General features: G+C 31.0%; 1 protein-coding gene across 1 annotated transcript; it reads right to left on the reverse strand.

The window, feature by feature from the left end:
- Positions 1-1,852: 1,852 nt before the first annotated feature.
- On the reverse strand, positions 1,853-15,051 carry LOC126840519 (uncharacterized). The gene is made up of 6 exons (XM_050576328.1): positions 15,038-15,051; positions 3,169-3,235; positions 2,820-2,978; positions 2,564-2,722; positions 2,325-2,398; positions 1,853-1,868 (listed from the first exon to the last, which is right to left on the reverse strand). The coding sequence occupies exons 1-6, from the start codon at positions 15,040-15,042 to the stop codon at positions 1,853-1,855; spliced, it is 480 nt and encodes a 159-aa protein (XP_050432285.1). The 5' UTR covers positions 15,043-15,051.
- Between the last annotated feature and the right edge of the window lie 3,914 nt (positions 15,052-18,965).

Genomic DNA, 18,965 nt, shown 5'->3' on the forward strand with positions numbered 1-18,965 from the left:
TTTGAAAAATCGCCTATATTTTACTCTTTATAAATGGCCCGAGTGGCGTCCTCTTAACTGCTCATTTACGCAGTGCCTCAGCCCCCCCCCTCCCCAAAAAAAATAAAATGTCTAAGTACGCCCCTGGTAGGAAGTACTTGCTTGCCGTCGGGGAGTTTGTTTTTTCGATACACTCGATGGACCGACGTCGAATATAGGTAACGGTAATTTCCGGCGTAAGCGTAGGAGTATTTTTGGAGTGTATATTTTTTTAATGTGTGCTATAGCCTTGTAAAAAAAAAAAAAAATCAGCTTGCATTAGACCGTGCAATACACAGACAAGGCGACGACCGGTGAGATATTTGGATTTTTATCGCGAAACCGACGGCCGAATGTAGCATTTATACAAACAGTAATACATAACACGAGTCGGTATAATATTATATTTTAATGTATAAATATTGTTTTTTTTTTTTTATATCGTATAAAATACTGTATAACGACCAAGGACGTTGGCCATCAAAACATATGTATATGTACATGGTTTTTTTTTACGGCGGCTCATCTCGAGAGGGAAATTGGAAAGCGAAAGACAAATAAAAAATGTATACCTATATTTATATACAGTGCACAGTAGTGTATGCGTATACATATTATTATTATACATATTTTCTTCCGTTCCGATTCTGACAATCGTCTTACGGTCATAATATCATATTATTACTACTCTCATTGTGCCACCTGTGTGCAAGTAGACAATAATGGATAGGCACTATACAGCGGCTGCAATTGTCATATGTCTATGCGACAGACCGCATACAGAGCGAACGTTTCGTCACGTTACGTTTATTCCGTGTTACAGAATCGAACGATCGATGGTTAGATGTGTACGAGGAATTTTAATTTCCACTATTGGCAGCCTCTAGGATTTAGATATATATGTATATATATCTAACAACAATAATAATACGCCACCCTAGATAATATAATATATTTTATTATTATATCTTTATATAACGACCGACAGGAGGACAGTTGTATGTACCCGCTTAGGAAATACTCTAACCGGATCAGAATAATATTTTATTATTATTTCAAACGTTTAGGTACAATCGAATGAAAGCGCTCAGGTATTTTTACCCATTCGAATTCGGTGTTTAACAGCCGAGATGGTATTGTTATTATTGTAATTTCGGATCAGACATATATCATAATGATAATATAGTTGCAGTCGATCAATAAAAACACAAATTTTTATGACAAAGAACCCGGCAGTCCGATGATAAAATCACATATAGAAAGTACATTATGATATACTTACAGCTTGGAGGTCTACCGGCAACGGCGGAGTGCCTTTTTCGGGTTTTAAAAATTAGTTAACCTTTTATTCAATTGACAGTGAACGTCAGGTTTTCCTTTGACCGTACAGCTTAATTTATGAGCATTTGCAATTATCTAAAAGATCATTTAAACAACTTTTTGTTGGTACAACAATTTGTTTTAAACACCTTAAACAATGTCAAAATAAATCAAGAGCATCTTGAAGCTAATTGATACTTAATTGAACTTAAATGAAAATTAGCTTAACTGGGATATTGCCGAATAGCCAGAATAAAAAATAATTTTCAAAATAAACTAGGTGCTTTATATATTTAAGTAATACTTTTTTTAATAGACTTAAGAACACAATTAAACAAAATTATTCTTATTAATATTTTTTAAATTCCTATTGCCTCCCTAACGTATTAAGTTCTCTGGAATTATTTTAATTTAAGAAACCTTTTTTCTGTGTCTATACTGTGTATCCTACTCGAAAACAAAGCTACCACGTTGAAGAATATCCGCATGTTGTTCGGATAGATCTTGAAATCAATTAGCTCGATGTTGTTCTAAACGGAAAAGCTTTCAAATTTATCTTAAAAGATAAACAAATTTCAACTAAAAGTTAAGATTAATTATAAGTTAAAGAATTCATGTTTTTTACAATAAGTCTCATACTGTTTTTTTGTTTCAAGAAATAAAATTATTATTTATTTTAAAAGTGCAATCATTTTTCAATAATCAAAAAGTCTGTCAAACATAATTTTAAAATTGTTCAAAAACTTAAAATTTGTCTTAGGCAAAAACCATAATAATAACATGATATATTTATAAAGGTATATTAGTATATAAATGAAATAGTGCTAAGCATATGAATATGATATTTTAGTAGTTTAGTATTAAGTATTTCTTTTAACAATTTATTAATACCTTAGATTTCCCAAGGTCTTACAATATCGACTACAGCAATACAACAACCATTTATTTTATTATGTTTGTTAGTAAAATATAACTTTAATTTATACTTTCCATAAAAAAATATTTTCGGAAAATTTCCTTTTTCATAATTCTTTGTATCATACAAAACATTGTAAATACCCTAGAAAATATATTAAAATTCAATCATTAATTTTTCTAAACATTAAAATATTGTTTAAAAAAATGTTTATCTCAGTAAATACTAAGAATGCAAATAAGTAAACTGACATGCATATATTTTGTTGATTATATAATATTATTTTACCGATCAGTGATGATAACGTACCTTTCCAACAGGACACTCTACATGTTCGAGACCTAAGAAAGTGCTAAATGTTACGCCGTAAAATCCCTTAATAGAAGTGCATCCCTTCTTTGAAGTATAAACGTAAGCATTATCTTTCCATCCTCCAATTTTGTCCATTACAGCCATATTAACGTTAATCTATAATATGTAACAAACCATCGAATAAATCGCACCCTATTAATCCTGTAGGCCATAATAATGTATAAATAGTAATTTAACTTTGTTGGATACTCACATCAAATTCGTCGGTGAGCGGTTCTAATAACGTTATATTTCCCACGTACGATGTATCGTGCTCCGAAGTCTTGGTAATATGTAAGTTAAGTTGAATTGTCTCATTAAGATTGGTAGTACTGCACTTATATACTGCTCTAAAGATAAGTTTGTACTGGCCCTAAATTAATACACAACGTGTTCATGTATAAAATACAGAAATTACTAATATAAATTTATATATTTTGATAACTAACATATTGTTTTAAATAGGTACAAAAATTGTATTATTATTGACTTCTGCTATAGAACAAATTTTGAAGCCAATAAGAACAAGAACATAATATGTTAGTTAACAAAATGGTACATACCGATGGAAGATTAGGTCGGAAGACTGGTTTAATATTCAGGTCTCCAAAAGTAAATGCTATTAACATACTGAATATAAAATAAAACATAATTTTATAATTAAAACTGTGTTTAGGTATATATTTGTTTGTAAAATTGATAGATTGTAAACTAGTAGTCAGCGTTAAAAAACAAATTGTACCTGGTCTAATTTAAAATATAAATAAAAATTACAATACTATTGATTTAAAAAGAAAATATTACACAAATAAAAGTTTTAACCTAATTCACATCGACTAACAGTGCGCTTCAATGTAAATATACTACAAAATGTAACCTTCTATTTATACAACTCTATAATAGATAAATCGTATTTTTATCAAATATTTTTTGTTTTAAAATCTAATATGGACATATAAATTAAGGTTCATTGTCCTTGTTGGAAAATAACATTATTATTACAATTACTAGCATGCTAAGGATAATTGCACGAAAAAAAACATTCTGGTTCATATTTGAAAATAAAATAACAATACCTAAAATGTAGATATATCTTTTATCTGCATGCAGTACTCAGCCGTATTTCACGCCCCTTTATTTTATTTAATAATTTGATTGTAATAAAAATTAATTTAATGAATAAAAATTGTTTTATATGGTTGTTGATGGTTGATAGTTGTTATTGGTAATATACTGATTTCACTGAATCACTTTTAACTCTCTATTCGATCGCATCCAAGTTTTTGCCAGTGATTTAATCTGTTGGAAATGTAATGATCACCTTGACCATAGTTTACTCAATTATTTTACTTCGTGCAATTAAAATGTGCAGGTTTATTGTTATTTGATTTTACACTTTAGTGTCTGTTTTATGGAAATTGTAAGCACACAATCGTCAAAGCAATTGCTTCGTCTGTTTTTAATTTTCAGCTAAATCGCACTATGGCACGTCGGCACCATTTAATATGATATAGGACAATTTCTACTCTTTCAAGTGCTGGCGGCCCGTACTCGATATCAGACACGAGCGGAGTGGAATTAAAACACATTGCTTGGTACATTTAAGATAAGACCATAAGTCGCTCTGTTATCAGTCGTGCCATCTAGAAAACGCAGTTCCGTATATTCGGTAGACCAAAACTCTGGTACATTCCGTCGACATATCAGGTAAGTATGTGTTACGAATACGAAAATAATTATTGTATTCTATATATATATATTATTATGCATCGTCATAGTTATTATCTGATCAGGTCGCCGAAATACTGGCCACGAGCGCGTTTCGTTTTGTTTTTGTGTTTTTTTAAGACGCTAAAATAGTACCATCACTATTTTGGACATATCGTTTTGAAAAACGAAAGTCGAAAAGTAGGACATGACAAATTTTGGTCGTGTTTTTACGGATACACCGACGGTTACATCTCACGCAGAAAACCAATGTACACCAATAATAATAATAATTATTAACAATGCCTATCCGCCAACGCTTTAATAATTATTGGTTACCATAGGTCGTGTGTCGTACCTTGGTACCTAATAACATAACACCTAATGGCTTATTGTTCGATTCGCATCGCACTGTAAATCGTCATCAAGATTGTGCGCATTTCGAATATGTATAGTGCGCTATTGTGCAATTTGAATATTATCACAATATACCGACAGTCTTAATTAACGGGTAAACCACTTGCCCGCAGTAAGAGCACAATGGTCGTTTAAGTACCCGGCAACGTGTTGTGCAACACAAGTTAGGTGTAGCTATAATTAAACTATATGTAGAGGTATTAAAATGAAGACACAACAACACATAATTAACAGTTTCTATATGGTGAGTATTAACATTGATATGAATTCACATAATTTTAATTTTTAGTTGTTTATAAATTACCGATAGAATAATAATCGGAAAAAATAAAAGACGATGAGTTAAGAGAAGATAGAACTCCAACTTATAACTATTAACGGATGATAATTTGTAATAGAAACGTTGATATTGATTGACGTTGCATTGATAAAGGATACAATTAGCTGATAAAGAATGGCCCAACAATATAGAAAAATCAACCGATAAGGAATACTTTATTGATAAAAGAGGACACGTTGATATGAGATTATATTTTGAATTGAACAGAGAAAATAATGTAAGAGAGAAAAAGAGAGCGAAGGAGAACCTATGTCTTAAACTGGACCAAAAATGCTGTGAAGATTCAATAAAACTAAATGCATAAGATTGTATTACAAAACACAGGTAAGTAATTAGTTATTTATAAACTTTTGTACTTTCATAATAGTAAAACACAAATTTAAATTTGTTTAATAAAGTCTAGAAAAAAAAATGTTAACAATAAAATTTGTCTTGACACGGTTTCGCCATTGAAAACGCTAATGCATATTATGTTTAAAAAAATTTAAAGGATGTTTTTTATCTCTTTTAGACAATTTTACTTATCCTAATTCGTTCAAAATCGTTATAAGATTATTTTACATATTTTTCTTTTGACAATGAAGAACTGCTATGACATCACAAGTAGTTTTTTTCTGAAGTGCCGACTCACTTAATGTAATTGGCCACAGATAATCTTTAAGTATTATTTATACTTATGATTGTAGAAATGTTATTGCAGGTATGTCCCGTGCCGTTTCATAATCCGTTTTGGAAGGTATACCGTGCATTGCATAAAACCATAATGATAACTGCCTACTAGGTACATAGTAGCTAAAATATATGCCATCAATTCAGTTGAACTATTATTCAATTTAATAATGAGGGCGTACTTTAAGTGTGCCACGCATTACACAATCTTGTTATTACATTTTTTTTATTCATTTCATTGTTAAAATGTCGTACTTTAAAAAAATCCATCAATTGGGCTGTTCGTTAAAACTAAATAATACATTTATTTTAATTTTATGATACAATTTGGTAAATGGGCTTAATATTAATAATACATATTATAAGTTACACAAGTTATAATGCGTAATCCGAACGTGTTTTAAATACAATGTGTCGATAATGTATGAAAATAAACCATTCCTCGAGTATAAATTTAGAATTTTAATCCAAAAACATCGCTAAAATAATACATTTACAATACACAATAAAAAAATGTACTCCTATTCTTAAGAAATTTTTTGGTTTTTTAATTTACAGTGTTATATCCAAAGAATTCCCCACAAAAATTTTTAAAGTTATAATAAACAATAAAAGTTAATAAAAAATATTAAATTTTTTGAAAAAGTATAAGACTTAAAAAATAAGTTTTGTAAAAATTTTTTTTAATTTCAAGGTATTTATTTATACAAGATGTTAAAGTTTTTCAAATTAAGAGTTTTGACCTAATATATTACCTTCGGTGTACGACTTTTGAGAATAGGCAGAACATATTATATCATACATTAATCACCCAATGGTTATAGATAAATAAGATACAAATAAACAAAACAATTACTATTTAATAGTTTAAAGTTTGGATACAAGATTGTTAATTTATACAGTAAAATTCAATAAAAAGCTGAGTTGTTGTTTATTCAAAAAAACGTTGAATTACTTGAGTTTTTATTGTATAACTTTTTGATTAATTAACTAAAAAAAATACTTGCTAAGTTATATTGCTTTCTTTAAAACAACATTTTAGGGAATTATTTTACAAAAAAAAAACTCGGTTTCCTAAAATTTTTAATAAAAAATTGTAAAAATTGATTGAGTTTTACGAGACACAAAAAAAATCGTTGCCTTCGTTGCAAATAAAATATCAATCATAGTGTTGGCTTAAAACTATGGACATGGATACATCTGAAACTCATCCGCATGATAATACAATCCATGAAAGCTTCAACACATTCATATTTTATAGTACTTATATTATATATCGAAAAATACTATTGAAACTTTTTGTTTACAGTTACAAGATACTGTATATAAGTATCAATGTCATAACAACTTTTATACATGAATCTTGATACATGTATCAAAACATTAACATTCGTTTGGAAATAAACGGTTCGACTGTATTCATTATTCATTGATACTTGAAACTTGTTAAACACTATTGTACTAAAGTATCATATTTAGTAGTCCTAAGTATTCGTAAATAACACAGTACAATATGATTTTGAAACAAAAGGACCAAAACGCATCCGTTTTAAATAATATAATATTTTCTTTGTGTCCGAATCTAACTGCAGATTGTTAGCTTTTAATTTGTAAAAATACAGTTTTTCAAACTATTTTCAACGTGATGTACCGTGTGTAGGCTTAAGAAAAAAAATGTTAAAATAATAATTTAGATTTGATGTCAGAGTGGTTTTTAACGTTCAGATTTTCATATTATGCTGAATAATATTAAGAGCCGGCCTGAGAGTTCCGTTTCCAGTCGTTGTCTGATTTCCTATATCTCTACAGGTTAGATAGATCCAAACGATAAGCGTTATTGGTATATGCAAAATGTATTCAATCGGCTGAATAAGATGTTAAAATATTACGTTCAATATTAGTATGTTGCAAATCGCTAATGCGTTTCATCGAGCCTCGTTAATAATCATTTCTCCATCTAATATAATATTTAAAACGTCATAAGGTTATGTTAGTCTTTTTTTTTTTTATTTTACTTTCTTTTACCGAGTCTGATTAAATTTTACGGGATTTAATGTATTCACGAAAATCGTTTCTGGGCAAAACAAAACGAGCAATACAAAAACGCGAGTACTTAGAGTACAAGCACCCCGAGGCGAGACCGGTCGCACGCCAAATTTGTAAAACATGACCCACGGCTCTCTACAACGCCAATCGATTTGTAGCCATATGCAAATGACCAACGTGACACTTTTAAAAATACCACCAATCGGCTTGATGAATTATCAACGTTTTTTTTTTTTTAATTCCCCAAAGAAACATTTTTTCCTATTATATTAACTAGAAAACACTGCTTGAACCGCAATAATCAATAATCGTATTTGTTAAATAAACTTTATAACAATACAAACGCGCCAATGTCTTATTTGCAACAATTTAAACAACTTAAAAAATTAGTAACTAGTAATAACAAAGTTGTAATTCTCAAGTTCCTTTTTCCCCATTAGCAGCTTATAACTTACCAAAATTACTATTTAATCGATACTAATTTAATTGCGAATATAATTAAAATGTTAATTAAAAATTGGCGAAAAATGTTACCCTAAGCAAATACAGCCTTATAAAACAAGTTTATATGAAAAGAATGGTATAGATCACCAATTGTGTAAGCCACAAACTGACAAGTTTTAATGGAAATGTTTGCTAGTTTAAACCGACTAAACTTTAGTGACTACTTTTATTCACAAAGTTACAAATGTAGTTTTTACGAAGTAGTTATTCAATAACTTCCACGATACTATTTTCCAATGAGTGACTTATCGAGTTACTTTTTCACCGATGCTTTAACTTACAAATATAATTAAAAAACTGATTGTCATATTTCAGAGCATAACTAATAACTGACCGTTTTCTAAGTTAGGTACATGTGTAGGTTTTTTTTAAAATTATTTTTATCATTTACCATAATAATAGACATTTAACAATTTATGTCATCGCAAAAGAGTAACTAAGCTAGTTTATATTTTCTGTTTTTCAGTTAACATTTAGGCAGTTATGATATGATGTATTTTTTTTTTTTGCCAGTTATTTTCATAGTATTTTTCTTCTATGGTCGACAAGTTTTTTATTTTTTTGTAATATAAAAACCCAATCGTTACGTCCTCGTCGGTCTTATTTAGACCGTACAACATCTATATATAACAACTGCAATGCAAAACTATGATAAAAATAATATAGTCGCACGTTGTTACATAAGTCATACCGTTGGCATTCGTATTTCCGGATTAACGAATAATTTACAACGATTCCGTTGACTTGTCGCCAAATGTACATATAATATTCTATCATTGTTGTTATTATAAACCCTAAACAGGCTGACCCATATTTTACACCTTTCTAAATAAAAATAATACTATTGTTAGTATACGATTATTAGCTAACGGTTTTCGAAGATACCGCGTGGACGGTTAGGTTAGGTTAGAGTTTTTATTTTGTATTTGTGTGTAACATGTAAGAACCGCACGACGTTCTTACATGGGCCTCAATAAACGATCATATTATATCTTCGGAGAAGAAGAACGACGACCATAAAGACAGTGGACGTCGACGAATTATTAAATTTCACCAAAATCAATGCGAGAAGTCTGCTCTCAGCACATGACACAATACGAGTACATATTATTATTATGATGACTGATCGGTCTAGACAGAAATAATTGTCTCGAGTAAAATCGTATTAGTGTGTCCGATGCTCTTAAATACAGATGAAAATGAGTGTATTACTACATTGTTAATAGCGGTCGATGCTAATACGTTTACACGACATTTGAAAAGCCAAACATCTTGTCAATATACATCCGAGCCGTGTCTTTCAAAAATTAATAATACTAATAATTGAGATGTGAATGAACCACCGAAAGATGTAAGTCGACTTACTACTTTGAATAAAGAAAAATATAAAATATATTTGTTTAATTAACGATAATTGTGTACAATACTAATGTATGGCAATTATGGCTAAATACAAATTTTAAACGGTACAGCAATTTTACAGAATAATGGGTTTCGCATACTGAAAAAGGTTGGCCCGCATAATAATGGAAGTTTTATCCTTTTTCACGACTTGGTATTTCTAAATTCCATTTTATACACTACCATTATACAATTATTGCAGCGCATAACATTTTTAATTACTCTGAAAATCGAGACCGGACAACAACTACACGTTTCCCTTACAATGAAGTACATCACTTTTCCATTGTTTTTATGTGCATTAACCGTTTCGCTGTTGGCACGTTGTGTTAAAATAAAAAAAGACCGTATCAAAACACTAACTGTTGTAAATTGTTATTATGCAGCTTTACATATTTAAATAATACATTATTGTCCCTGTTACTGGCCACCGAATACTATATGTACATATATAATTTTTTTTTTTTATTCCGAATGGAGTAATTTAAAACTACAATTTGTGTTAAATACAAAGAAAAAAAAACAGAAAATCATCATACTTTTTTTTCGTATTATACTTACGCAGCATTATATAATATAATAGTACACTTGTATGTATTATGGGCAGTCGGTGATAACCCATTTGCTTACTAGTGAAACCGTGGAGTTAAAAACTATATAATATTATGATAAGTACTAGCCATAAAGAAGAAGCTATATATACCTAATGACCGATGGGAAACGAAAAGCGAGAGCGAACAGGGTCGTTGTGATTCCATGAGAACATAATCTAACATAGTTTTCTCCAAGTTCACCGTTTTAAACGGACTGTTAGCCAATGCGGCGCTGTTATCGTTATAATAAATTACTATAAAATATAATAATATAATAACGGTTTCGCTTTTATTGCAGTAATAATAATTGTGATCGTTATTGCTATTAATATAATTACAATACAACTAACTACAAAAAAAAAAAAATTAGTTTAGCACAAACTATACAAGCGCATGCGGATAAAAATGTATTAATTTTGTTTTTGATTTATTGACTCGCTTTTTTTTATGAACTAAAACATTTAAAAATATGTGTTTAATGAGAATTTGTCGAGTTGAAGATATTTCCTACGAGCTAACACGTTGTCCAGTACACAAACTTTTGTATATTCAAGCGAAAATATTTTTATTGATTTTACTAATAGTTTTTATGCTTTGGAATTTATTCGAGTTCAATTGTTTATCCGACAACATTGATTTTTACAACTCAGGTAGGTCTTACTCAATACCAATCGAACGTATACGGTATTCCATCTGATGGTTGTTAATTAATTTGGCCAACCTATTATAAAACATACTTATTGTTATACGCAGCGGCTGGCGAAGACTTGACAAAAAAAAAAAAAAATTGTATTTTCTAATTGAACGTAATGAGACAACGACCAAAAAAAGTATTCAATTATTCTTCTCGATTATACAACACGATTCTTCGACGATTGAATGCGGTAGTGTTTATAGTATGCATTTTCTACTGTTGGTTTGTCACACCGACACAACAAATAACCTACAGATACCCAAAACCGAACCTCGGGCAGAGCGACGAGAAATGTGCAACAGTAGCTGCTAAATAACAGTATTATAATAGCTAGACGGTGGCGATCAATAACACTTTGGCTACAGCTGTTAACGACATAATGAGACCGCGTGGCTGATCAATACCCTTGATGACTTTGCCGGCACTCCGGGCCCTATAGTGTTTTTTTTTTTGTTATTTATTTATTCTTTTAATTTTGTTCGCGGGTAGGTACGTGGTATAATAATAATAATAATATTATTATTAATATACGGTATTGTATAAAACGCCGCCGCGGCACGTACAATGGACCAAGTTAAACCGCTGAGTAATCGACAAACTTGAGGAGGTCAATCGGCTATAATGTGTTCTTTACAATGTTAAAAGACGTTATAATTCTACTGCGGTTTGCTCTGGGGCACCATTACTGCCGCTGTTTTCGCTAAAAACATTGCGGTTTTTTTTCGCCAACTCCCGCGGTCGAAGTAGATACAAAAGTACATTAGTACATGTGATCCTATTATTGTAAAAATATGGATTTATATGTATGTGTTCCGACTGCCATCTTTTGCAAATGCATTTAAACAGGTCTGTTTTATGCGACACGGTTCAGAACAAAATGTTGATAAGTGTCAGTCCGTGTCTTCTAGCGGAGCTATTTCTAGAACTAATTTCCGGTATAGTATTCACAGAGTTGGCTTGACAAAAATGTCTCGGGTATAATTTATACGAGCATTAGGGTGGTTCTTATTTGCACGATTTCCGAATTTCAATTGTGCCGCTCCACCATTCGATTAGAAAAAAAAACCAAATAAGAAATTTGGAACTAATATTTTTTATTACAAGTTTTTATTGTTTTTGAAAAAGTTATAGGGCATCGTCATTTTAAGTTGAAAAATATTGCATTTTTTTTTGGGGGTATTTTTCTCGATTTTATTAATTTTTGGCCCAATTAAGTACCTTTCTGGTACGATGTCCGATGTACAGAGTTGCTACACGAAGAAATCGGCTTAGTGGCTTAGAAGACGATATCGGGAAGGGGGTTCAGAAACATAAAGAAGATATCCACTCGCTTCGAAGGTAATAATATGATTTGTATGTTTTTCATTTAGCCACAGCTGCAGCTGTTGTTCTCGTGCACTTTCTACAGGTTAATGTAGGCAGAGATGTGAATTTTCTCAGACGACGCGACAAAAACCATTGTATGGCGCCACGTTCGGAAACGTCCGCAGAGAGGAACCGATTTTGTTTCCGCCCGACATCATAGCCAAGACGTTGCGTCACGTCGACGGTCTGTATTTGTAATTGTTTTAATTTCGTTTTGTTCTGTTTTACTACATTATGCGCACGCGAAGGTTGTGCGGGTTTCAACGCGATCGTTATCGTAAGTAAAAAAAACCAAACCCAAATTTGCAATAAAAAAAGATACCTGAAAGAAATTGTTGCTCCTTTAGGTAGCGAGGCAGGGGAACTCGCTGAATTCTGAAATATAACGCAAAAACTGCCACTGCGACTATAGCCACCTACGATTTCTTGTATCCAGCCCAATAACATGTCCGTGTTAATTATTTTTTCAACTTTTTACTCGTCGTGTGCGATTTTGTGATCGACAAGATATGCCACTCGAGTCATTCGATTTCGCTTAAACATTTCCTTTGTTTTTGGCCGAGCGAGTTATTGGCACAGATATGTAAATACAACAAACTAAATTGCTAAGTGTACATGCCGTCAATAAAGATAATTGAAGTTGCCATTTTTCGCCATCTCTGTGAGAATTAAATCCTTGTCACGTGAAAATATGTTTATAACAATTATAAGTCGATAGCACAGAATAACATTAAATACATCATGTATTATTTTATACACACATAAATCGCACAAAAACGGCGGACGTCGACTTCGGTTTGTTATCACTAGTTAGCAATCTAGTTAATTATATGTATATATGTGTGGCTGGCTGTCTGTTTTCCATACAGTCTGTGATAGTGGTGGTATCCCGGTAATTGTTGCACAACAATAATAACAGAACCAGTATCGCGGCAATTACACATTTTATGATTATGAGGTATTATTATTGTTGTTGTTGTGTTGTAAACGAGCAATGAGCATGATGCGACTTTGTCGAAGCTAATGACCGGCTTCTTTTTTTTCTAAACGGTCAGGTGTTATAATATAATAATAATAATGATAGTTGTGACCGAAAAAAAAATATATATAAATTATAAACATTACGACCGCCGATAAAAACCGGTAACTAGTAGGTAGGTATATACAGAGTGTTACGCAACAGCGACTGGGTCATTTCAAGTCGGTAGTCGGTGCACGTGCGCGCAATGTCTGCACTAATAAGGTCGATTCCTGCAAGTCTTATGCCGCGCTTAGGTCATCGCTTGTACACTACCTGTACACGCAGCGTACAGGGTGATTCACTAACCACGAACCGAGTCAATACCTCAAAATTCTGAATTTCGCACTTTAATTTTCAAAATCGCCGAGTACCAACACTCAACCAGTTAGCAAATTCTCTATACTCAAATTTCCATTTAAATCCGAGTTCCCACTCTAATCCTCTAATAAAGAAACTCTCCTCGATCTCCCTTCCTGAAAACGCTCCCAGAAGACTTGAAATAAGATGGCCCAGAGACCTTCTAAAATAACTTCCTATTCAATTAATCAAATCAAATTAATAAATTCCTAGCTGGGTGATACTGCCGAGTGTCTTCCTTTAACGATAATTGTTTAATGACATGTATATAACGTTTACCGCATCTACTTATTGTACTCACTGTATAGATTGTAAATATATTTTCTGATAATAAAACAATATTTTTAACTATTTCGTACTAAATTTCAAGTATAAATTATTAAAAAATAGCAATTCGCAGGCCTGTAAAACATAGAAAATGTTTTGCGGCTAGTAACTATCAAATATCAATCACAATTTAAATCACTTGAATCACTCAACTTACACCTTTCATCACATTCATTTGGTTTTTGACTTAAAATAAATTGTGGGTTATTCTTTTGACCAATGTCAATCATAATTTTTATATTATGGGTGAAGTCAAATTATGCTTTTTTTTAGGCAATTTGAGTGCACACATATACATTTTTTTGGCAATGTTATATGTCCAAGTATTTAAACATCGAATGGATGTACAAGAGAAGCCCATACCGGGCAGAATTAAATTTTTGACGAACAATACCGTTTTGTATGATAATAATAATTATTTGTCGTCTCTTCGTATCGTTTGTCATTACGAAATCACAGGATATGTTTGAGTAAAACGCTTAAAAAAATTATGTAATAATATGTCGAGAAAAAAAAAGAAATTTAATTATTATATTACAGTCGCTGCCCGTTGGACGAACGAGACGGTATAGCTATCACCGTCGGATTTAGATAGTGTGATAAAATGTAATACGGATTTTCCATGTTATATTATTATTGCGCCATTGATTTTATACAGTCCAATATAATGTGAAAACGTTGTCATCAAATGTGTTTTCTCGACCAGTGGCAGAATACTAAGAATCAAGCAATTAGCTTAAGAATTTAGCAGTAACTAATACCACAAAGTCACAAAAAAAAAAGTCACTAAGGCTTAGTACGTTAGGTTGTACGTTACTTTGTACGTTTACCTTTTTGCCATTTCGCAATGTAATTTCTCATGTCGATAAAGTAATGAAAAAAGTCTCTAATGCATTTCGATAGATTTTTTGACCCTGGGTCTTTTACTTCAAATACTTTTTAAGTTGTTTTTATTTCAAATTAATAAAACTATTAGTTTATAAAATATTACCTCATAGATTTTGTCGATCACATGGTAAATCTTGTGATTTGTAACCTTAACAATGTTATTAATTTGTTAATTTTACACAGAGCTGAGCACAAGTTCAAAAGGCATAGTATCTACTGTTTACATGTTTAAAGGACTTACTTTATTTGAGGGACTTAAACGCTAGACTAAAAAAGTAACAAAATATGTTGTTAGCAAAAATGAAGAACTTACGTTTCACTCACTCGAGAAACATATTATTACTCTTTGATTAGTTCGTTGTACATTTCGATACATTATAATGTAATAGGAAAAAATAATAAAATGCAAGTCACACAGTGGTTGCACATAAAATACATATTATTATGGCATATTTCTAGTAATAATATTAAATAATAACTACCTAAAATAGTATATTTACTTAATACCTACAATTGGTTTTAATTCACGTCTTGTCTCGTGCACTTCCTCCGTGTACTACCACGTCCATTGGGACTATTTCAAATACAAAATATAAAACATACAAAATAATATAGGCATATAGTCAATTTTTTAATAACTACTCTACAGCATGTCGAACAACAATTAAATCGAAAGTCCTTTCCGATTCATTCGAGTAAATTACATACATCCTAGTTAAATTGTTAATACAACGGTCTTCGACGTTAAGCCATACATGTACAAATGAAACGACCAGAAAGATTTAATAAGATAATCATCGGTGTCTGAAGAACAAAATTAAACATCTATCCAATGTACACTTGGATGATCACAAAAACAACTTTTGAATTTGTTTATTTTTATGTGTGTAAGTACTTAAGTCGTAAAATATACCATAACATATTAATTTGGTGTGCGCAGTTAAAATATTTTAAATGTATATTTTGAAATTTAAAAATATATATGTATTTTCCGCTTGGATTTACATTACAATCAGACTATAACATCATTATTATTATAAGAAACCCCTTAATAATATTAAAATACACATATATTTATATTTTTTTTTTAGAATAAATTAATATAATTATTGTTGTAATAATAAAAATGCGATGACCCTCAACTTTCAAAAAACTTGACCCTGATCGACAACAAGCTACATTTTGTTGCATAATATTATTTTGAATAATATCCAAACACAGATCGGATCTCTTATTGTATTTTTTTATATTCAACACTAAACGTTTCTAGATCAGCTGTTTATCAGTCATCCTTTCACATGGCAGCAAATTATATCACTCTGTTAATTTACTATAAAAAGAACCCCTGTGGCGAACTAGGAAGTATTAAAGACAAATACAACAATATATAATAAACATAATACTATACTATAATGCATTTATTCGTTTAAAAATAGTATGTATTATCATAAAACTATAATTCAAGCTTATTATTGTTCATCGTTAGAATTTTAAATATTCATGTCACTCTATAATATTATCTTGCCATCATCAGAATTACAAAATTATACTAAAAAGCAACAGGTTCGACGAATTTTCATTGTATTTTCTAAAGATTTCTATTTTAACAAAATGTATGTTTTTTCTCAGTGCGGCGAAAACATAATAATTTCTAACGTTTTCATATGCACAAAATCCTGTGAAATACACAAAATTAAGACCATTGTTTTTCGTAAGTATAGTATAGGTAAGTTATAAACGTTCACTTTCCAATGACACAAAATAACACATTAAGATTTATTTTAAGGCCTCAACAGTTCAGTAATTTGCCAATGATAATTATATAAATATAACCGTCGTTTTGTTTGTAAAATCTACTTTTTAAGGTGGTTTGCTCAACAGTCAACGCCTTTCAACTATTTGTTGAAGTCTACGCTCTGAAAACACACTTTTCAACACTAATTACTTAGACGGGTAAAACTATTGTAGTGGGTAAATTTAAGACAACCATGGCCAAGCTTCAGTTACCCAAAACAAGCCGTAAAGAGTGCTTACATAACCGCTATTATATAGCACCAAATCGGTGTCCGAGTGTAGGTATACTGTTAAATTATAATGCTATTAAGTACTTATAGTAGTATTAATATTACCGGTATCCAAAGGACAAGTGTGTCACCGAACCTTTACACGTTATAGTCTGTATTGCGAAATCTCAAGACGTTGCCGGCACCTAACCTGTCCGTAAAATGATACCATCGGTTATTACACAAACAAGGATTATTGAGAATGACGTCATTGAAGGAATTTCAGGGTGCAGCATTGTCCCACAAGCGGTTCTGGCATATTATTATAAACAAAAAAAAAACGACCATGTTATAATATTTGTAAACGTTTACGTTCTTCCTATTACGTGTGCGGTAAACCTGACCGAAGACGGGACCGGTGGCGTTTGCCCGTAGCCCAGAGGCGCGCACAAACTTCCTGGCATACTTACTTACTTGCTTACCTGAGGTTTCGTGCACACGATCTGAGCGTGGGGTTGTATAATAATCCAGTCGGGAAGGCCGCGCGTGGTCGTAAACAAGACGGAAAGATCACAACAACAACAAACGGTCACGTAATACCTATACAAGGTGATCCATTTAACGTAAGACATTTCTCTTAAGGCGGCGCTTGAACTTTTGCAGTGTGTTTCTTTAAAAAAAAAAAAAAACAATTTCAATCGTGTTACTCTTTGCAATATACTACTACAGGTTAGATGAAAACCAGATGGTGCGCTCCCTTTTAAAGCAATATTACATTGCTGAAAATGTAAACAAACCGAAACCCTCCTCTACTCGGAGTAACGACTGGTAGAAAAAAAACACAACTGGAAACTTATTTTTTCAACTGAGCATCACTGTTTATATTAATTATCAAAAAAACAGTAATGAAACCGAAAAAAAATCTTGATAAACCAAATGTAATTATTATATTTGACCGAAATTATTATTTTAATACAGATTTATAACAACTGAACTAAATTTTAATTCCATCGACTTGATTGGTGCATACTTCATGTATTGGCTATGACCGAAGTTCAGTAATTTTAGTTTTTATAATGCACATTGGATGTACCTATGATGACTTTTACAACATATCAACTGTTTTGGCGTCACTAGTATGGCCATTGAACTTAAAGCTACAAAAAAAATGTACTTTTATTTATGAAAATTATGTCAGTAGAAATAACATAGTTTATTTAAAATTTAAAAAGAAACAGGATACTAAAATGTTTGAATAAAATCTCACATTAAACTGACTTTCCAATTAATTAATTAGATGAGTGTTATTTAATATGTTTTTAGAGTTATAGAATATAACCATTTGGCATATTAGATCATTATATCTGGAATTTGTATACTAATGTTTATTTAATTATTATTTTAATAACCTGGAGTTGGCTGAGACCAAAATCTAGTTACGTTGTGAATTTTTATGCTGCTTTTGGCCTATATTCGAATTTTACATCACACATAATAATTATCTAATTATTAATTTAAACAAAATCCCATGTTTTTATTATTATATACATTATATATATATATATATATATGTAATGTCAATTAATACAATTTTATTTTTATTTTATTTTGGTATAATATATTATATTTTGCCAGTACAACATGACATACTGTAGTACGAAATTTATATTTATTATAGTAATCATATTCGGTCTAAATCCTAATAGATTTTTTGTTGTTTTTACCTAGAAAGTAACCAAATTTGTGCTCATTCAGGCTGAGACTTGGGTAAAGTTTGCTCTTTTGGACTTTTTCCCTGGGCAAAATTACCTAGTCAAAGTGGGTTCGACCCAGAGTGCGCATCGTTCGAATAAAACGTTATCTAAACAATCATTTGGATAACGCATAATTCGAATAAAACCAAATTGGAGTATTTTTTTTTTTTAATTTCGGAAATAATTATTCTAAGAAATTGTGGAAAAAAAATCCTAGTCATTTTCTTCGCTCCACGAAAAAAACATTGGACATGTCATCTCTTGTCACTTATCG

This window comes from Adelges cooleyi, unplaced genomic scaffold (assembly GCF_023614345.1).
Source record: "Adelges cooleyi isolate 19-005CV unplaced genomic scaffold, UGA_ACOO_1.1 ACOO_flye_CR_arks_rails_tigmint_CR_PRNA_108, whole genome shotgun sequence".
NCBI lineage: Eukaryota > Metazoa > Arthropoda > Insecta > Hemiptera > Adelgidae > Adelges > Adelges cooleyi.